The 21,610-nt window shown below is 39.3% G+C and overlaps 2 protein-coding genes and 1 long non-coding RNA gene across 5 annotated transcripts in view; 2 read left to right on the top strand and 1 right to left on the bottom strand.

Moving 5' to 3' along the window:
• Positions 1–14,556, top strand: part of ssbp2a (single stranded DNA binding protein 2a) — a 63,479-nt gene extending 48,923 nt beyond the window's left edge. For 2 of the 3 annotated variants that reach the window (XM_015042187.1, XM_015042185.1), the window contains exons 5-17: positions 6,701–6,790; positions 8,201–8,260; positions 9,125–9,191; positions 9,930–10,000; positions 10,077–10,144; positions 10,788–10,836; positions 10,918–10,953; positions 11,045–11,099; positions 11,178–11,248; positions 11,363–11,441; positions 11,549–11,577; positions 11,659–11,757; positions 12,669–14,556. In XM_015042187.1, coding sequence (XP_014897673.1) covers positions 6,701–6,790; positions 8,201–8,260; positions 9,125–9,191; positions 9,930–10,000; positions 10,077–10,144; positions 10,788–10,836; positions 10,918–10,953; positions 11,045–11,099; positions 11,178–11,248; positions 11,363–11,441; positions 11,549–11,577; positions 11,659–11,757; positions 12,669–12,701 — 807 coding nt within the window. In that variant the 3' untranslated portion in view covers positions 12,702–14,556. The remainder of the gene's footprint in view (positions 1–6,700; positions 6,791–8,200; positions 8,261–9,124; positions 9,192–9,929; positions 10,001–10,076; positions 10,145–10,787; positions 10,837–10,917; positions 10,954–11,044; positions 11,100–11,177; positions 11,249–11,362; positions 11,442–11,548; positions 11,578–11,658; positions 11,758–12,668) is intronic. The other variant, XM_015042186.1, reaches the window with a different exon arrangement.
• Positions 4,343–6,693, bottom strand: LOC106953430 (uncharacterized). The gene is made up of 2 exons (XR_001426196.1): positions 5,029–6,693; positions 4,343–4,916 (listed from the first exon to the last, which is right to left on the bottom strand). It is a non-coding gene; the product is annotated as an uncharacterized LOC106953430 (long non-coding RNA).
• A 961-nt stretch (positions 14,557–15,517) lies between the features above and the next one.
• On the top strand, positions 15,518–19,898 carry LOC106953429 (uncharacterized). Its single transcript, XM_015042191.1, has 6 exons — positions 15,518–15,682; positions 18,840–18,982; positions 19,082–19,146; positions 19,238–19,372; positions 19,498–19,596; positions 19,678–19,898. Exons 1-6 carry the CDS (start codon positions 15,578–15,580, stop codon positions 19,740–19,742), a joined length of 612 nt encoding a protein of 203 aa, XP_014897677.1. The 5' UTR covers positions 15,518–15,577; the 3' UTR covers positions 19,743–19,898.
• Positions 19,899–21,610: the final 1,712 nt, after the last annotated feature.

The following is a 21,610-nucleotide window of genomic DNA, read 5'->3' as shown; positions in this document are numbered from 1 at the left end:
TTTCTATTTATGTGCTCATAATGTAAAGTCACTGGAACAGTAAGGGGCCAATATATGAGCACAAAAGTGAGATCGGCCTGGTTTGTGTTCTCGTGAGAGACGGCAGAGTGGAGAAAGCAGACAGCGACAGCGATGCAGGTTGAGACGGTGAGGGAAGATAGACACAGACAGTCTTTTGAGATTCCGCCCACGCTTCGCTCTCAGTCTCTGCAGTATTGAATGAAAACGACTCCCCACCATCACACACACACACACATATATGCACATGCATTAAGCATACACATTAAAGGGGACAGTATCTGGTCACGTATAGGGATGGAAGAATTTGTAAGTTATCTCATTCGGCATTACTGTGCCTGTGATGTAATGGGGTTAGTGTACCATGGGTGCAGTATAAAGAAAGCCTAATGAAGTCGTAAAGTGACGAGCTGAAGTAGAGTAACATTCAGCGAATAGAGCTGAAACGTAGTTTTGTTTCAGAATTGAAAGTGGATGTTTGAGCATGTTCCTTCCATAATGGCAGAAATGCTCCATAAAAGAAGCTAATGAGCTTGTATTGCATTAAAGTTATTTGTGATTTCAGCATTGGATCATTTTTGCTTTATGTCTTCAACAGAATCTTATTACCTAAGTAATTTATTTGGATTTTATCACGCGATGCATTGTTTGTTTGTTTTTTTTGAGAAACTACTCATAACCCCTGATCTGTTTCACATTGTGTCACAATACAACCAAAGAAATTCAATAAGTTAAGTAAAGTTGAATGAAAAGGATATATGAATTTCTACATTTATAACAAATTTATGGATTCTTTCTGAGCTTGAGATATTTTACAAATGAAAACTACTTGATGTGCAAACCTGGATCTGCAGCTGTAATTGCAGTTTTATGGCCGGTTCTACAGTGTTGAAATAACAAGACCTGAGAACAAATGCACTGACACACTTTTCAAAGTTGTAATTGCATTATTATTTCCCTTCCTCTTCATAAATGCATCCTACTTTGTGTCTGTCACATCACATCCCAGTAGGGTACAATGTGGGGACCGTGGGTTTAAGGTTGCCACACATGGCTCCATGGTGTAGCAGCCTCACCATATGCTGCGGCTAAAATCCTCGACGCAGCTGTTTCTGGTTGGAGTCCCAACCCTGTGCCATTTACTGCACGTCTTCTCTCTCTGCCCCTAATCCTGTCCATCTACTAAGCAATAAATACCACTAGTACTACAAACCTTAGAAAAAGATGTTACTAAATGAAAAAAAAAAAAAAACATGAAGGGTTGGCATCCTTTTGTAAGACAAATAACAGCACAGTGTTCAAACATTCCTAGACTTTTTTTTGTTTTGTTTTGTTTTTTTTACAAAGACAGCATTTACCAAAATATTTAACTGGGTCTGAAGTTATCTGTGTGGGAAAATAGAATACTGTCTTCCCTGCTTTAAAAATCCTTGATCACCTTATTTATTTATTTACATCTTTTATACACTGATCTCATTTGACTGTTTTCTGAACTATTCCTGCAGATCCATTCGTGGGGCTGTTGTATTCACTAGGATCTGTCTTGTTGCGTCTCTGTGATACTTGCCTCGGGGATGGTATTTTGAATAATTTATGAAACAAACATTTTTTTACCAGAAGATGCAGGTGTTTATCTGAGAACAGACTGGTGCCTCTGCAATGCTTCAGATTCCATTGCAAACAGCTTTCGATGAGGAAAACTGATTGCATGGATTATTGTGTACAACGTTGCACAAAATTGCAGATCAGCTTGTTGTCAGAAGTGTTGCACTTCAGTCAAGTCGTTGTGCTTCTCTCTGGGGGGATGGCTCAGAGAGAGGAAATCTGCAAGGAGCGAGCGAAGCTTCAAATGCACAGAGAAAAGAGCGTTAAACTGTAAAAAAATAAAATAAATAAAAGAAAGGACATATTTAGTCAGATAACTTGGAGGAGCGTTGAAACAACTTGCTTCATTAAATCTAATGAAGTGTAAAAAACAAATATAAGTTAGTTTTCATTTAACAGCTTAGAATTTAATTTGTGAACAATCGGGGTTTGTAATGGCTGTTGCAATGTGTGCACAAATTGAAAGTGCAGTGAACTTGATCAGCTCAAGAGTGATAAAAATCTGCAGTTTATGTTCACCCAGAGATTTACCTAAAGACTCTTTACCCAGTTCCACTGTCTTATAGTGACGATCTGTTCAGCTGCCACGCATTTTTTTTTTCCTGCTGCCATTCTTCTCGCTCTGCACTTTTCCTTCACATGGCAAACTTTCATGCAAGAGAGGTGCAAAAATGACGGACTCATTAACAGTGCTTAACAATCTGTGGGCCATTTGTGTTGACGGAGGTTAAGTGCTATAATAAGCTGAGCTTGGCTGGGAATTGGTATTTATACAGAGTTGGCAAACAAGAGCTTAACAAATGAAATGCTGACATTGTTTTAAAATTAAAAACTAAAGATGTTCAAATGCCGCTGTGTTTAATTAAATTCCTGTGGTCTGAGTAAAGCTGCGTTATTGGGAGAGAACATACTACGTTTTCTTATCTTAAATTTCCACCCCAAAAAAAAAAAAAAAAAAAAAAAACATACCTCTAGATTACAGTAGTCAAGGGATAATTTCCTACATATTTCAAGGATATAAAACCTTAAAATACTGTGAAATAACAAAAATAGTAAAAGCTTTTTTGATTTTTCTAACAGTTGTCTATTATTGCAGCCTGCTTTTCAGGAAAATCCTGAAAACAGCCATCATGCCAGAAACTTCAGGCATTTGAAATGTAACCTCTCAGAGGTTCATGGGTGAACGTCCCAGTGTATCAGAGCTGGAGTTGCTATTTACTGTGGTTAGTTTAAAACAAATCATCAATCTCTGAGTCCCGATGGCATCTTCACTGACATTCAAAATGGGTAAAAACATACCGAGTTTTATTTTTAACCACAGTTTCTAGAAAAGTGTTCTATATTAAATTTCTCTTATGATTACGCAATAATTTTCTATATGTTCTCGTTATGTTTTACCTGCTTTTATAGGTAAATTACACTGCTAAAGGATAGAAAACTTTCTTTTCTTTTGCATCTGTAGTAGTGAATGTCTTCCCCTCTCCTCCTGGTGCTGAACAATGTCTGCACCTTGTTTACACAGCAGCAATCACAGCCAAGTCACACTCAACACTGCCTTTCTACAGTGGAAAAAAACTGGCAAGGTTTGCAAAGATAATTAGCAAAACACAAAACTAACGTAAGAAAATATTGTCTGACTTGTTCGCAAATGTTACATCTGGATTGTTTTTTTAATGTGAGCATAGATCAGTTTCTGCAGCATTCAGCCTTTGGGAGATGCAGATACAGTTATATTCAATACATTTAGAGTATATGTTCTAATGAGACTCGGTTGTAAGATTTAAAACACCTTTTGAAAATAACATTATTCAAGCAGGTATTAAAAATGATTTTTATTAACACATTTCTGTATTAAATAGGTGTTTTTATTGGTCCGATGGAATTTCCTAATCTAATATGCTGCGTTTACAGTCACTGAAAGTGAAGATCATCATAATTAACAGAAATAAAAACATCAAAACATCACACTTTATGTAATCAATCTATCCGTTTCACTCAGTGAACTGACTTCCTATCAGGTTAATTGTTTCTGCTGCATTTTATTACTATATTGTTATCAAAAACGTGTGAATTGCCATTATGTGATTATGCAACACTTGAGAGAATTTCCATATCAGTACAAGTTGGTGGACTGTTTGCTCACTGCAAGAACTTTTCAGAATTACTTACAACATGGTTTTATGTTGTGATCATTTAACATTTGGTACATCTGAGGTTTGAAGTCATTTTTATTTTTTTTATTTTTAGTTATTTTTACACTATATGAACAAATGAGTGGGCTTTAGAAGCCTTACTAGGTCAATACTAAGCCACTTTTGTTCAAAACTCTCATTACATGCTGGAGTAAGTCAAATGATTGTGCTCTAAGAGAATAAGTATGTTACTAATATTTTCCATTACATCAGTGAGGACGCAAATTAGCCTGCAGTGCTCGAACATTTATTGGCACATCTGGTAGTGACCATAAAATAAATTTATAATCTGCTGCTGTTGGAGAATCTTGCAGTAAGAATTTATATAAAAAAAATACATCTCATTTAACTCAGTATTTGTTTTTAATAAAATCACTTGTGGCACCGTTACTGCTATCCAAACTGTCATACTTTGACCAATAGGACACCAATTAGCCCCTCCTTTTATTTATTTATTTTTTTATTTTATTTTATTTATTTTTTTTGCATATTCTTAGTATGCAGAGAAACGGATCTTCTTCTTTTAACAACACTTAGTTCATCCAGAGTCCTATATCCTCACTTATCTTTGACTCACTACACAAAATTACTGATTATGGAAGATCATTTTTACCTTCTCACACATCAGTTTCCAATTTATGTGACTGGCAGCGATTTTACCAATGAGATCTCAAAGTTCCATCCTACGAGTTGTGCATGTTCGTTTCCATGGAAACCAGTGGACTCCCACAATTTATCCGTGCCATCAGAACAAACCTTTAATTTATTTCTGCTTGAATTTCTGATTACTTCTTTGCTTTAGACGATCGAATGTTTCGCTGGGGGAGCCAACATGCCCGTCTTCTTGTTGTTGCAGCTATTTAAATTTTGCTAGTTGCTGTATTCAGAAAATGCTGCTTTGTCAGCAGTTCAGGTAGATGTTTTTTTTTTTTTTTCCTCCTTCAGTTATTTCTGGTCCCGTACACATTTTGTTCCACATGCACGCATACACTCATAATCTCCCTTTTTGTCCTCCTTTCCCTGCCTCTTCCTCTGAGCGTGAAGGCAAACTCAGCAGACCTCCAGGCTGCTGGGGAGCCAAGGCATGCTGGGTAATCCACTCTGCATGGGAATAGAGTGTGAGAACAAGAAGAGGGTGACTTACAAAAAGCACGATGTGCATGATGTTAAACACTAGACCAGAACACAGACACACACAAGCTCAAAAACAAACCAAATCCAGCCAGTCATCGCTGAACCGATGGAGGTACACAGTAGCCATCTGTGTCCATCTGCACACTCGTCCGCTGGGACAAACCCAGGCTATGTTTGCAGCAGAACACGAAATCCAAAAGCTGCTGCGGATCCCGCTCCCTGCTGCCCGACATTAATGACAGAGAGATGTGAAGGAGGCAGGGGGAGCAGCGAGGGTGGCGGGGTGGAGCAGCGCAGGATACAGGAGTGTCGTCAGTCTGCTTTTATCTCGGCTCTGATTAAACCTTGTTCCTGTCTGACCTAAAAAGTCAGCTGGCGGAAACTTCAGAGACTGTAGCTGAATTTCACCAGAGTTCTTTTTTTTTATCCATCCATCACAGCAAGACAGAAGATCAGAAACACAGAACTCGCAGCAGATACAAAGGACATGTGTACACAGACTCCATACGTCGTCATCTAGACACAGTTGGGAGTTTTGCCTACAACTCTGCCTAGACGTCTGGATGTTTCCTGCCCTGGACTCCTAAATAGGATGGGCGAGAGGCCAGGACTCGGTGGTAGCACGGGGTTAGTAGCACAATACCACAGGAAGCAGTCGGGAGGTTCTGCTGAAATGATCCAGCGCCACCCGTCTGGGACAAGTACAACAACACACACAAGGAAAAAAATTACAAAGTACAAAAATAAACCTGGGCCTGCATCGCTGGGCACCGGTAGAAACAGGAAACATCCCATTAAGGGAGAGACAGCAGGAAAGCTACAGAAGACACCCACTTTGCAAATTTCACTTGATATTTGGTGCCTTTCATTTTGAGATACTTGTAAAATACCAGAGCTGGGATATTCAAATAATTAACTGAGGAAATCTTAGCTCTTGAGATGAATAAATATTGTTAGGAGAAGAATATTTTGGGGAGAAGAGCCTTGAACAACATTTTAAAGACTTGGCACAGATTTTCTGTTGGAATTGGGGCTAAACTTTGACTAGATCATTCTATGACTTGAATATTATTTGCTATTCCACTGTAGGGTTAGGGTTAATTTATATGTTTATGTCTACATGTTTAGGATCATGGCATGATTGTAGTGTATTTAGATAAATTAATTTCCCCACTAATACTGACTGGTTTTCTCTTCCATGCTAAAAAAAAAAAAAAAAAACATTATCATGGAATGATGCCATCATCACCATGCTTTACAGTGGTTAAATTGTTTTCATGGTCATGTGCAGTGTTGGTTTTCTGTCTGAAATTTCCATTCATGCCAAAATTTCAGTTTCTGTTTTACCAAACCTCCTCCTTCCATCTGTTTACCCCTAAGTGGCTTGTGGTGAGCTGTGAACGAGCGCTCTCACCGAAGGCTCTCATTCAGCAATTTTTTTTTGTTTCTCTTCCATGAGGCCAGAGTAAAGGACCTCTGAATGCACTCTGCAATGCTCAGGTTTTTTTTCAAATTAGAAATTTTAAAAGCCATTTCCACTTCTATTCATTTCACAATTATCCTCTGTTATTGTTGTTCTATCACACAAAGCTCTCCCAGTGAAATACATTGAGACTTTTAGTTTCATTGTGACCACACGTGGGAAACTAAAAAAGGGGTATGCATACTTTTGTGATGTGCTGTAGTTTTTAATCAGTATGTGGTCAAAAAGGTGCATTAAGACTCTATTTTTGTGTGTTTGACCTGTTCAGAGTGCTGCTGCAGCTCCCAGCCCGGTTCTAGGGAACCTTCCCCCAGGAGAGAGCTTGCCAGTGGGGCCGGTTCCTCCAGGATTTTTTCAGGTACACACACACACACACAGTCCTGTTTTGTTTTACTTTTTAGTAAACATATGGCATTTGGGATTCCTAGGTCTCGAAAAGAAATTGTTAGCCAATTTCTTTTTATTATTTGTGTCTGTCTTCCAAAATTACTTCAAGCAAAACGCAAGAATTATAATTTTTACACATTATTTGGCAATGCTTTGCTCATGCTGGCCCCCACAGGAGGATGCCGCCCTGGGCTGTTGCCCATGTCGCTCATATCAGAAACCGCCACTGATCCTGTAGAGTGACGAGGCAACGACTCATTATTTGTTTCAGGTTACACATGCATTAAGCACTTTTCTTCCAGAATGACACTCACAAAGGAGGAAATACCTCAAGAGCAAACAAGGCATTTCAGAAAGTGCAGAAAGTGAAAGAAAACATCTCCCAGTGGTGCAGTTTGTGGGATTTGTAGTTTTCTAAATCTGTCGCGGCACTAAACACAAAGGGCTTTTACAGTCTCGGTTTCTGTATGTGTAAGATAACCCACATGATGAAAAGAAAAATGGTCTGAAAGTGGAAATAAAGTCAAGGTAGTAAGCACTTGCAGCAGTTCTTCATGTCAGCTCTGGATGACTCCAACGCTCCCTGATTGATTATCTGTCATTATCAGTCAAATTCAGATGACGGCTTCAGACATCCAGATCAATAGCCGTTGCAAGATATTTTCCACTCCTGCATTTAGAAAATCAAACGAGTCTCGACAGAAGATGAGTTGTGTATTGTAGGAAAGGTTTTCTTAAGATTTATTATTTTAAAAACAGGCTATCATATCTACACCGACTGGTTTGGTACTTCAATGTACAGCATTACCAAACATATTTCAGATTTAATCTAATTCTACTCTTGCTTTCAATGATTCATCCTGATCAAAGAAAGAGGACTACTGCCCTCTAGTGGAACATTGCAGCATTGCTTCCCCCCACACTGCAGGAAGGCCTTTTTGACCACACTGAAGTTAACTTGACAGCAACAGCAATGCTGCTGTCTGTGTAACTTCTGTGAAAACCCACTCTAAGCTGCAAAATGAGAAGGCACCAACAAAAACTGCCAAAATCTTAACAGTTAACAAATGCATGGACATTATTGTCAAAACATCATCTGACTTTGTTGCCTAGGATTTTTTTGGGTAAATTTATTCCAATAAATTTGTTGGCTTCTCATTTTTCCATAAGAAAGCAGCCAAAACATAACTCACTGAGCTGGTCTGTATGCATTATCTATGCTGTCTTCTGTATCTGTACTGTCATCCCTGATTTGTATAAATTCCTTTTAGGAAAACCATTCTCTTGCTTCACAACTCAAACTGTTTGTTTTAGGTTAACCTGATGGTTGTTTTGTTGAAAACCTGACAGACACATGCTTTATATATCTCCTGTTCTTTAGCCCTTCATGTCGCCTCGATACCCTGGAGGACCCAGGCCGCCCCTCAGACTACCCAATCAGGTGAGGGGCGCTCTGACACCTGCAGTTCCAGCCCTATAGCAAAAGCTTTTCATACCTATTAAACTTTTTTTTTTTCACATTTTGACACATCGCAATGATGGACCAATACAGAGTAGTGACAAAAAAAAAACAAAAAAAAGTGAAGGAAATTTCAGCTGCAAGTCTTTTTGGGTACGTCTCTATCAGCTCGTTGCATCTAGAACTGATTTTTTTCTTTACAAAACATCTCAGACTATGTCTGGATGAATGGAAAGTGTCACTTCTTAAGGCTCTGTACAGATTCTATGTGGGTTTGGGTCTAGATTTTGACCACGGCCACTGTGGGACCCAAAGAGAGAAGGAGAAATTTCAAACAACTACATCAGTCATCATAATGGGTAAAGATTATATCCCAACTCCAACGTCTCTCTGATCCGACCATGCTTTCTAACAGCGATTTAAGGAGGAGCAGCAAAAGCAGCAGTGATTTCCAACAAATGGCGGTGTCATCCAGGACATGTTACTGTGGAATACCATCTCTGCTGCCAGATGTTAAGATATTAGCTGCTAGAGTTTCTTGGACGCCATAATTATGTTAGTTCACTAATGTTGGAGAACATTAGTGAACTTTGAGACGTTCATAGAGCAGTTACACTAAACTGAGATTAATTTACACGCAGATGAATTATCTTTGCTATTAACTAGTAAGACCTCTGGTATCAGGCTGTATAAATATGCAAGCCTCACTTTTCAGGGTAAAAAAAAAAAAACAAGAAGGAAAGAAAAAAGTGTGTGTTTTGACACAAAAACTGGATGGTTGAAACAAAAAGTCTCTGGTGCATTTCTGATGATGTGGCTGATTTGTGGATGTTGTTCTCTCTCTAGGGCCTTGGAGGAGTTCCAGGTAGCCAGCCTATGTTACCTACCGGGATGGACCCCACAAGACAGCAAGGTCCCTACTACTACAACACACAAAGCTGCCATGACTTCACTTTTCTGTTCCAGTATCTTCTTTGAGATCAATGCTTGAGAGAAGTGTTGACATGGGAGTGAAACTCAAAGCTTACAGACCAAAGTTTATAACACTTGGTCCAAAACAAAACTGATTTTAATGCAGCAGGAGAATTATAATCTCTATGGTTCCTTGTGTGATTGCGAAACCCAAATCACCTGAAACTCTAACAAATGATCAAATACGATTTAAAAAAAATCAGTCTAAAAAGTTTGACAAAGCTAAAAGCTTGCTTGACTGAAAAAAAATGATGAAAAGTGACACTTCTGCATTGGTAGGCAATTTTTGTCATCAGAGTCAGCATGGTTGCATAATTATGTCTTTGATCACTGGAGAGCAAAATTGGCTCTCATAGAGCTCGCTGTGCAAAACGGGTTTTATACAGGCCTGTCAGATATCGGCTGAATTTCAAATATGAAATTTTCCAAATCTCTTGGAAGATTTGTTAAAATTTACTGGGATGAAAAACACCCATAGGAAGCCACTTTTTTCTTAAATTTAAAGCAGCAAATGTAAAATACGTATGATGACGTTCTAGTGTTTTCACAAAGAGATTCTTCAGTTTAGTGGCCTTGAGTTTAGAGGAACATGATTGCTGAAAATGTTTCTGATCTGATAGTCCTGTTAACCTTCAGTCCAAAGTCTCAAATTAACACCGACTGTGTGTTCATGTTTCAGGGCATCCAAGCATGGGAGGACCGATGCAGAGGATGACTCCACCTAGAGGCATGGTACCTCTGGGGCCCCAGGTATGGGGAAAACCATCAAATGAGGATCTAAACAATGCAATGTGTTTTTGAGTGTTTGTTTTTCTTTGCTCTTAAGAACTACGGAGGTGGGATGAGACCCCCGCTGAATGCTTTGGTGGGTCCTGGGATGCCTGGTATGAGCATGTGAGTGATGGACACATCATTATGTAATACTAGTGGAAAACGTATCCCAACATCCTGAACCTTGTTCTCAATTTATGACATTTAAACTGTGAACTTCATGTATTTTATTGGAATTGTACAAACTAGACGAACACAACGTTGACACAGTGTTTTCTCTTCTGCTTTATAGACCAACATAATGGTGCATTATGTTGGTCTATCACATAAAGTTCCAATAAAATCAAATGTATCTTGTGTTGTGGAATGTGACGATGTGCAAAGCTGCGGGTGCTGGCATAAAAGTAGCACTGTGCTGCTCCAGCACAGTTTACGGTTTGTCTGCATTTCAAACCGTAAATTAAATGACACATTCTCTCGGTTAAAGGGCAAAAACAAATGTCAGATATCCTAAATCTGTCCCCACACTCAGACTTTTACTCTTTTCTCTGGTTATTTACGGTGGACCCAGGAGTTGGCTTTCCACTATTTTATCGTCTTTTGTCAAAGTTCTTTTCTTTTTTTTTTCTCTCTCTCTCCTTCTTGTTCCCACCACCTTTTCTTCTGGCATCAGAACACGTTGTTGTTGCCAACTCTGACCAGAAACAGCAAGGCCTGCATAAAAGCAGAATGCCGATGTGTGTGTGTTTGTGTGTGTGTGTTGCAGGGGACCTGGAGGTGGGAGACCCTGGCCAAATCCTCCAAATTCAAACTCTGTAAGTCCTCAAACAAAAAGGCCTTAAAAAAAAGTTCTGACTTCATCACTTTGATTTTCTTCTTCTCCGTTTTTTTCCCAGACTCCCTACTCGTCTGCATCCCCAGGCAGCTATGTGGTGCGTATGACAGATATAAGACTGTGTTGCACTCTTTGTGTGGCCCGCTGCTTGGTAATTTGCACAATAAAAACCAAACTTTTAATTCCAGGGACCTCCAGGAGGAGGGGGTGCACCTGGAACCCCAATAATGCCGAGTCCAGCAGGTGAGCCTTGCATCCATCTTTTCACGTCTGTATGTTGAAGATCTTTCCCTTTACGATTTTTGTTCTTTGTTGTGTTAGATTCAACCAACTCTGGTGACAACATGTACACCATGATAAACACAGTCCCTCCTGGTGGAAGCCGGCCGAATGTGAGACCTTTTCATCTCTTTGCTCTGCAGTATGTGACCTGTTAAAGGATGAGGTCAGATCTTGATGTGTGTGTGTTTTGTTGCTTCTGTCTCTCCTGCATACATGCGGCTCAGTTCCCAATGGGAGGCGGGAGCGACGGACCACTGGGGGGAATGGCAGGGATGGAGCCGCATCACATGAATGGATCTTTAGGTAAAAGGACGAGCAGTTTGTATATTTTGCACTTTTGTGATCGTGTTTGTTCCTGACGCGTCACATAAAATCCATGCCGGGTTATGATAGACTGCTCTGTGTTTCAGGGTCCAGCGACATGGACAGTCTCTCCAAGGTTAGTAAAGCACATCGAGGTGTTTCCTTCTTCTAGCTCGTGAAATTGCCGTTTTCTTTCAACATGTTTTACTCCTCCCAGAACTCTCCTGGTAACCTAAGTATGAGCAACCAACCAGGGACGCCCAGAGAGGACGGAGAGATGGGGGGAAACTTCCTTAATCCATTTCAGAATGAAAGTGTAAGTTATTTATTGTTCAGGAGGTTTTCTTCGTATGTTTCAGAAAAGTTGGGAGTAACTTTTTTCTTTTCCCAGAAAAAACTCCATCAGTTTTCACAGATGTTGTTTTTACTTGCTCCTCTTCGGCTACAAACAGTGAATTTTTGTACGATCTATTGCTGGCTGCCTAGCAGTCTCACGGCGATGGCAATGATCCACAAAGTAACTTTGAATCACAAACACGATGTGGCACTTTGATTTGCTGACATCAGTATCGATAGAAACAAACCTTCTATTTTTGCCAAGCTCAGCAGCTCCTGACTTTAGCTTTTAGGTTGCCATAGAGAAAGTTTGCTCTGGAAGAGAAACAGTTCAAGCCTCCTGAACGCCTCACATTTTCTGATGCTACTTGAAAAGTTTGAGTTTTATTTATTTCTACATGATAAACCAACACAAGGCTGTGCGTAATTCTAAAGTGGAAGAAATAAATGGTTTAATTTTGGTGTGTGCGTGGCCTTTACATTATGAAAGGTCACATTCTTGCCCTTCCTTAGTCTCCAACGTTCTCCATTAAACCTATGAGGCCTTCAAAGGTGCATGTATATTAATATTTACTTAATGAGGTAGGTTCTATATAGTTATGTATATTTGTTTACACCTGATTTCTTTTTTGATTACCAGAAAAGGGCTCTGGTATTTCTTTTCTTTCTTTTTTGGTTTTAATAAAACCAAGTATTCTTTTATTACGTGCTACTTTGCATTGACCAGTCAGGTACAATTCATACATACCACAAGTTTGCAATTGTAAAATGCTACAATGTGAAAATGGTTATGAATACTTTTTTGCAAGGCAGCTGCAAATCCTGACGGGCTTCTTGTTACCCATAAATGCAACAATCACACTTCTGTTCTCTGTCCTCGTCTCCTTTCAGCAGTATTCTCCGAACATGACGATGAGCGTGTGAAGACTCAGAAAGCAGGTTTTTCTCAGTCGCTCACAAACCTGTCTTTGGGGAAATCCAGATGATGAAGCAGAGAGACACGATTTGACATCCTTAGGCCAGTGACTCATCGTTCTCCCACCTCCCGACCTCCAGGCGCCCCGTTACCCCAAACCCTGTGTGGTTTCTGCCCGTGTCTCTTCTTTTCCGTTTCTTCAAAGTGATGACTCTGCATTCATCAGTTCTTCCTCTTACAACTACGAGGCTGTACAAAGGAAACCAACTGAATGGAGCAAGAGGGAGAACTCTTTGTATATTTACATCCGATGTGTCTGGAGCAGCATATGCACATCCAACAAGTGACTGATAGAATACATTCTACTGAAGATCATTGAAAACAAACCACAGTATCCAGAATGTTGTTTCCATTTTAATTTATCTAACTGTTAAACATTTTTTCAGCTTTTTTTTTTTTTCTATGATAAATTCTGTTTTGTATTACAGCATAAATGCAAACCCACTGCAGTCACAAGCCTCTTAGCCTTATTTCAGTCTTTTTGTGTCTATTTATTTGTGCTTTGAAGAAATGCGTTTGGATATTTTCTGAACTCGACCACAAATATGGCACGCATCCTTCGGTTCGTCTCACCGAAACAGGTCAAATGAGAGAAGATTACAATCAGCAATGATCCAAATTTTCATTTCAACACACTCTCTGAATATAATTTTCTAACGACAACTATCAGTCACTATGGAAACGAAAGACTGCCACCTTTACTTTCTATTCCCTTTTTTTATATATATCCACTTGACCTCTATGTAATGGATCATGTTATGCTTTGATTAATTCATTTGTAAAGGAAAAAATAGTAATTTGGAAGAGCAGCAAAGATAATTGATCATAGTTTTGAGGCAATACTACTGTGCAGTCAGAAAGTTGTCACTTGCTTTCCAAGCGAGGGGATTTGGCCTCTTTCTGTATTTAACTGAAAATCATTGTTGTGATGTAACTCATGAGCTGAATCCTCAAAGTGTCGGGCTGTGGGCTCTGTTCACCTGCAATACAACATTTGAACAAGAGTTGGTAAAAACCTATACTGTCTTTTCTTCAGTGAAAGCAACTAGACCTTGCATATATATATACATATATTTTTGTGGATTCTCTGACCTCTCCTGCTTTGAATATTTTGCTTCACAGTATTCCTGCATCTACATCCTGGAACCACAGAATGCACAGTGGGTCTAATTCTCTGTATTCAGCTAAGACACGGATGAATGGCAAATGTCGATCTCAGAACGCACTGACTACTCCTGAATAATTGTCATCCGGTTAAACTGTGATTTTAATATGATTTTAAAATGTGATTTGGTACAGAAAGCTAAAAGCTTGTTTTGACTCATTTAAAAAAATAAATAAATACTTTCCAGTGCCCATGATTCCCACTATGTACAAAGGTCAATATTTGTGTGAACATGCTCCTTTCCATGCTTCAACATGTACAGGTCACAAATGTAGCTCCTCTCTCTTGTATGTGTATTTGATGTAATTATTATTTGAATGTTACTCTGCAGAGAATCACTGAAGTGGGAGGAATGGACTGATAAGCCACCATCACAGCTGAAAAGAGACATTTTAATCTTTTTTTTTTTTTGCGTGTGTGTGTGTGTATGCGTGCGTGTGTTAGACTGAAGCCATAAAGTGGGAGTACAAGAAGATAAGTTTGTAAATTAAATTGCATTTCTGTTTTGTGACGCTACATGGGACTTCATTTGTGATGTGTTCATTTTTCTCTTTTTTATTCTTGTATTATGTTTTTGTAAATAAGCGGAGAAGTTTCATGGGTTTCGAATTTGCTGGTATAAAGCTTCTCTTCCCTTAGTCATTTGTGTCGTTTTTTTAATCAGTGCATTGATGTGGCTGTAAGTGAATGTTTGCAGTTTGTTAGCAGAAATTATGTTCCTTCCAAATTGTGTCATCAAGCAGCCAATCAATCAAGTTTATTTGTGTAGCACATTCCAGCATCAAGGCAGTTCAAGGTGCTTTACATCATCATCATCATGTCTTATGGTTGCTAAAACCTGAAAACACCTTAAAGGATAATTTGTGTCGTCACAGATTTGCTGCTTGGCCCCTGAGAGCAGTGATGTTTGACACAGCAGTAAGCTGACATGCAGTAGAATATCAGTGAAACCTAACTTTGAAATAATAAACCTGGTCAGGTAAACTGATGATGCTACCACTTTTAAAATACAGGTTGATGGTGACGATTAATTTTGGTTACAAACCTTGTTTCTAAATGACCCCCGAAACAGATCTTGATTTGTAAAACATAACTTAATTTTATGGGTTTAAACACTAATGAAATGTGCAAACAAATACAGATTTCACAGCACAGTGTACAGATGGTTTAATGAGATACAAACTGAGCAGAAAAGAAAACAATTTGAGAAAAAGAAAAAAGCTTTCTGGCTCCTATTATAGAACTTTTAAAACCCTCAGCTGAATCAAACAAAGTAAAACTCAGTTTTAAAACCAGCGTGGTCTATTTTGATTATGGTCTCCACAAATTTTGCAGACTACAAAGGAAAGTCCCATGAATGTCCATCCAACAGGCCAGTTGCAAAGAACTCCTCGTGACTGCCCTGCAAATTGTGAGCAGATATTAAACATTATCCTCTGCACACAAATGTCAGCTAAAAGAAAGAAAAAAAAAAACGACCTAAATAAATGGGCATCTGAGTCACTGATGTGATTATGTAACACAAAGACCTCCTCCCACTGCCAACTCCCATTTCTCTCTCTGTTACATAAGATATTGTCTCCCAGTCTTTGTTCAAACCCTCTTGAAAGAGCTCAGTTGTCCTGTCCGTCCAGCGCCGTCCACTTTCAGCTTCCCACCATGTTTGTTCAGTTTTGCTTCGCTCTGCTGGCTCTCTCCTCTCTGACCGCCGCATCCGATCCAGGCTGCGATGAACTGATAAAGCCTCTGGAGGACCGGAGCAAGGTAAGCGGTGCTTTGCACTGACCGTGTGAAGCAGAATTTAGCTGCATTTTGTCCAACAGGCCCCATTGATCGTTCAGTTCCTGTTCTGTCCAACGACATCGATTTATTTCAGTTCAGTGGGTCTGTGGTTCCATGCATTCACACACAACAAACAACTGATCGGGGTGAAGTGTTGAAATATTCAAAGATAATCTGAGTAAACAGAAGAAATTTCAGAATTTTCTGAACTCACAGACTGACGCATTTCTTGTTAAAATAATCTGGTTTGAAAAGAAAATTATGGTTGTACTGCATTTTTAAACTAGATTATTTTTTTTTTTTATGTGGAAGCTTTCCTGAAAAATCACTTTTCCCTATTTACATGCAGGTTTATGGAAAATGGATTTTCTATGCTGCAACGTCTGACAATGAAGAAGAGCTGAATTCGTACAAAATCACCAGCAGCTCCTGGTCTAAAGTCTCACCCATACCCGATAGTGACGAATTCATTATGCACTACGTGGACAAAATGTAAGCTGTGGTCCTTTGAAAATTACTACAATTATTATAATTAGTTGATTAAACAGTGACTTAACTTTGAAATAATAAACCTGGTTCGGTAAACTCACCCAAAGAGTATCATCTTACATCTTTAATGTTTATCCTATTTCTACTTAACAGTGACGGAAACTGTGTTTATGGTAGTGCTAACTCCAGCACTTCAGGAAACTCCACCAAGGTGGTCTGTAAGTAGACAGTAGCGCTCTTCAGGTCACAACCAGCAAGTACTAGAGCTGCCATGAAGAAAGTTTGACCGTCTGCTCTGTCTTTTACAGTCCACTTTAACTCCACTGCTTTTGTGCATGTTGGGAACTATCTGGAGACGTGCGCCGAATGTGTCCTCTGGTCAGACGAGGCTTCGACGGAGATTAACGGGGCCGTTAGAAAAAGCAGGAACCTCTACTTCTTCAGTGAGTTTCCCGCTTTACTATTATTTTACTGCTTGAAATGATTTATTAAAAAAAAGAAAAGGCCACTTTTTTTTTGTTCTAGATATTGAAATGATGTCCATTTTCTCCTTTCGTAACCTTCAGCAAAGACAGGAAAACTGGATCCGTCCGATCTAGAGACTTTGAAGAAACAGGCCAAGTGTCTCAACCTCCTTCCAGATTTCTATTTTCCAGGAACTACAAGTAAAATTGCTTCTTTGTCTCTTTGTACCAAAACCGTCTGTGTTTTCTAGTATGTAATGAGTCCTGATTTCCTTTCTGTTTCAGATCTGTGTCCTGAAGAAAGTGAGCCCACTGCTGCCTCAGCAAACGCAAACGCTGAAGAACAATAAAGTTATCACCTTCATTCCCTTCACTGTTGCTGTTTCTGAAGCCTGAATTAAATCTGCTCAGATCCACGTTCATAGTTAGACTCCTGATGCATAATTGCTTCTAGTTATGCAGAAATCTCTTGTCAGGTGCAAATCCAATATTACGTTCTCGATGTGTTCTGTTGATTTCCTTATGCTGCAAATGTCTAGAATGACAATATTGTTTTGGCTTTACTGTTAGAAACATCTAGAGGATATTTCAAGCATATGATTTTCGTCTCTTGGAATAAGTCAGGCGATTCTTTCACCCTGCATAATTAATTTTACTTTAAAGCATGGTCTTTAATGTGATTAAAAGTTTATCTCATTTTTTCCTGAAAACAACCTGCGTCCTAGTAATTCGTTTCTGCCTTCTTTCAGTGTACATGTTGAATTTATTTTCACCTTCCAAGTATTTATGAAAGAAAAAAAAAAGGTTATAAAAATGGAAACATTGCAAATGAACATGATTAGCTTTGAATGGAAAACCCTGAAAGGGCCAAATTATGTGAAGCTCTCCATGACATAGCACGTTATTCACAACTTTGTGTTGTTTACATGTAAGCAATGCATTGGTTACATCTTTTTCTTTAAGATCCTCTGAATTGAGGGTCTGATCTGCAGTGAGTGCATTCAGTTCATCTTAATGACTTAATCAGTATTCATTTAAATGTTATGTAAGCTGAAATGTCACTCATGATCATTTATCCCAGACTTAATTCGTCGCATTAGAAACTTTAATATGACTTTCAGGCCAAAAGATGCTTCTGTTTCCACAGCTCAACAAAGGTAGGATGTAATTAAAGCCCATATTAGAGGCGTAGTATTGTTTTATTTTATTATCACTAGTGTTATTTAGCCTCCTTTACACCAACTACAAATGTGTGAATTTTAAATGGGTTTCTTAAAAAGAAATATGAGAACAACAGGTGACATGTCTAGATATCGGTGTCAATTTGGAAATATTAAAGCGGTTGCAGAAGCTCAGATTAAGGATTTGTTGTTTGGATCCATAACTGCGGAAACTGTCAGTAGAAAATACCAGAGCGTCTTCTTTGTTTCAGCGCAGCCAGTTTGAGTTAAAGCGACTCAGACTGACTGAATGCACAGTTCAATAAAGTCGTGGAATTGGTGCTCGGGTTAAAACATCGCTGACTTATTGGTAATGTGTTTATGCAACGTTTAACCACATGAAATCTCATAAAATGCAGCTTTCAAACGGGTAGTGGATCTATACATTTCTGAGATTGGTATAAAAATGTTGTTCCTTTTGCAGAAAGACAAAATTCAACATTTTACTATGTGACGTTTTTCAAGAACAAATGAGAAGAATGCAACATGGACTAAGGCTCCAGAAGCACCTGGCATTAGCTCTGGTCTCTGGCGTAAACTTTAAATGATTATATCACATTGTCCCATTTCTGTACAGCCCGCCCACATCAAACCTCTCCCTCTCTCTCTGTTACGTGATTATTGTCTCCTAGTCTTAATCCAGGCCCTCCCAAAAGAGCTCAGTTGTCCTGTCCTTGCAACCGCATCCACTTGACTTCCATTCAGCTTCCCACCATGTTTGTTCAGTTTTGCTTCGCTCTGCTGGCTCTCTCCTCTCTGACTGCTGCGTCTGATCCAGGCTGTGATGAACTGATTAAACCTCTGGAGGACCGGAGCAAGGTAAGCAGGGCAGCAGCTGCAGCTCAGATTCAACAAATCATTATATCAACAACGAGATGATTTTTTTTTTTTTACCATTGGGGTGGGGGGTTTCTTGTGTGTCTTCCTGAAAAGTAACTTCAACAACTTGTTCCTTCATCTGAACAGATTTATGGAAAATGGGTTTTACATGCTGGAGCATCAGACAGCGAACAGAACCTGAATGCAAAAAAGATTGTGAACAGCTCCTGGGTTAAACTCGCCACCATACCTGACAGCGACGAATTCAGTTTGCACTACATGGACAAAATGTATATGTTCACTTGGAAATTACTATCACGTCATTTTAATAACAATGCTTTACCGGGGTAACATTTTAAAGTGTGAGTTATCTTAATTCCCTTTGGCAGTGAAGGAAAATGTGTTTGTGGGGCCCTTAACTCCAGCACTTCGGGAAACGCGACCAAGGTGATCTGTAAGTAACATCCCTGCTTTAATGCGTTGCACCACCAACTCTCGTAGCAAAAGAACTCAACATGTTAATTGTTCTGTTTCATCTGGTCCAGTTTACTATAACTCCACCACATACGAGCATATCGGGCGCTTTTTGGAGACGTGCGCCGACTGCGTCCTGTGGGTGGACGACGCGGTGGCTGAGGTGAACGGGGAGACGAGAAAAAGCAAAAACCTCTACATCTTCAGTTAGTTCCAGATTTATTTGTTCAACAATTAAAATCCAAGAAAAAACAACAACAAAACCCCCAACAGATTCAGTAGTTATTTTTAAATTGTATTAATGTTCAACTTCTCCTTTCACAAATATCAGCAAAGACGGGGAAACTGGACGGCTCCGACCTCGAGGTTTTCAAGAAACAGGCCAAGTGTCTGAACCTCTTACCTGATTTCTATTTTCTGGAGACCACTGGTAAGATTCGGTCTTTCTGTCTGCACTTGGCTGTCTGCGGTATGTAGCACTTAACACAACTTGCCTTCCTTTGTGTTTCAGACCTTTGTCTTGAGGAAAGGGAACCTACTACTGCACCCACAGAGGGAAACACGGAAGAACAATAGAAGAACACAAGTAACCGTCTGCTTTCCGCCCTCGCGCCTGCTGTTCCTGAACTCTCTGGATCTAGTCACTATTCACATGTGATTTCCTAGCTGACTCTCTGAAGCATAACTTGTTTTAATTGTTTGGAAATAAACTATGTAGTCTGCTGCAAACCATTCGCTGCTGTCTGTTTACTGTACTTCAAGATAAACCTTGGCGATGCATGTAAAGCAGAAATTATTATGCTGATATATTTTCTTTCGTGGTAAAGAAGCTGTGAGTGGTGCCTTATAGGTAGCTTATCTCTCCTATGGGGAAGATTATTTTGTCAGTAGAGCTTCTGCGCAATCTGGAAATGTCTTAAATTTGATTGGACAATTCCGTAGATCTGGTATGGACAAAGAAATTTAGTGAGGAGAGATTTATGTTTCTGGACAGTATCCATCCATCCATCCATCCATCCATCCATCCATCCATCCATCCATCTGCTGATTGCGCAAACCTATGCACAAGTATCGGCTGGAAATAACTTAGGTTTTGCATTTACAGTTTTAAATTGGCTAAAAGTGTTAGATTCGAGTGAGAAAGAGAATGGATTTTTTGACATGAGAAGCGTGAGCCTGTTTGTAACAAACTACGCTTCAAACTCTACGGTTCTGTCTGACTAAGCATGAAAGGAAGTGGCATTGTATGATACTTTGTGACAAAAGCCTTACTTCAAGTTTTGTCTTTTCTGTGAGCGAGGGGTTTCACAACAAGTCTTTTAAGTTCAATAAGCAGATTTAAAGACCTGCATCTTCTGTTGTGAGAAAAGAGATAAAAGAGAAAAAAAACAACATGTAATCTCTCCACTGACTTCCCATTCACCGTGGGGCTTTTCGTAAAAATGTTTTTCAGTATCTTTATCCTTCCAGCTTTTGCCTTCCTTTCACACTCCACTTAGCCAGATATGCCAAGATGTGCACAAATAATCTCCTTTTGATGACAGAACTGCAACTTGTTGGACAATTTATTCATACAAGTTTAGTCAGCAAGACAGAGTTGTGCACTACAAAAAAAAAAAATAAAGTAAGAAAGAACTGTCAAAGCAGCAGTTTGTGCTTTACAAGATATAATGCTCACAAATAGAGCTTTGTAGTAAGGTTAGAGTTTAAATTTCAAAGCAGATTCTCATTGTTGGCACGAACAAGAGTCCTGAGATGCAGAAAACAGCAGAAATATAATATTCTAAGATAACAAAGCCGTCACAAGATCAGAAAACGTCTCCATCTTGGTTCTAATATTAAGGATCGTGGCCTGAATGCAAAGCAGAGTTTGTTGTTCCGTTTTTGCTTTCCCTCTCTCCCCGTGCCAAGCCAGCCGTGTCGACCCTTTCAGAAATGAAAAGCGCTTCGCATCGAGAAAATTCTGCTCATCTGCACTGTGCTTTGTTTTTGCGTCTCATCAGAAACAGAATAATAAAGAATAAATCAGAAAAGTTGGTCAGTTTTTCTTTCATTTTTATAACAGTTTAAAAGATTTTTTTATTTTTTTTGCTAGGAACAGAAGAGATGAAACCAGAGTGGGAGGGCGGAAAATTTCCATGCGCTTGTGTCTCTGTGTATGTGAAAGTGCCTGACACTTTGTGCGACATTCTGTTCACACACTGAGACATGAGGGGGGTCCTGCTATTCACACTTTGCCAGCTGCTTGTTATGTAACAAGATAAATAGGTCTCAAACTCCCGCTGAGTGGAGGCGAAAAATTAAACATTTGTTTCCCACAGAGACCAAAGCACGTGTATTCAGCTGTGCATCTGTGTGACGGGAACAGCATTTGTTTTATTATTATTTTTATTAAGAAGTTAAAACAGACAACAGCTCTTCTCATGGGATCTTGGGGTGAATAA

This window comes from Poecilia latipinna, unplaced genomic scaffold, assembly GCF_001443285.1.
Source record: "Poecilia latipinna isolate Pla-1442-1.1 unplaced genomic scaffold, P_latipinna-1.0 Scaffold580, whole genome shotgun sequence".
NCBI lineage: Eukaryota > Metazoa > Chordata > Actinopteri > Cyprinodontiformes > Poeciliidae > Poecilia > Poecilia latipinna.
This window is presented reverse-complemented; position numbering and strand designations above follow the sequence as displayed.

Coding starts and splice junctions, on each gene's coding strand:
- LOC106953429 (XM_015042191.1), top strand. CDS start 15,578: ATGTTTGTTCAGTTTTGCTTCGCTCTGCTGGCTCTCTCCTCTCTGACC. Junction 19,147..19,237: donor AAACGCGACCAAGGTGATCT/GTAAGTAACATC, acceptor CATCTGGTCCAG/TTTACTATAACTCCACCACA. Junction 19,373..19,497: donor CAAAAACCTCTACATCTTCA/GTTAGTTCCAGA, acceptor CACAAATATCAG/CAAAGACGGGGAAACTGGAC.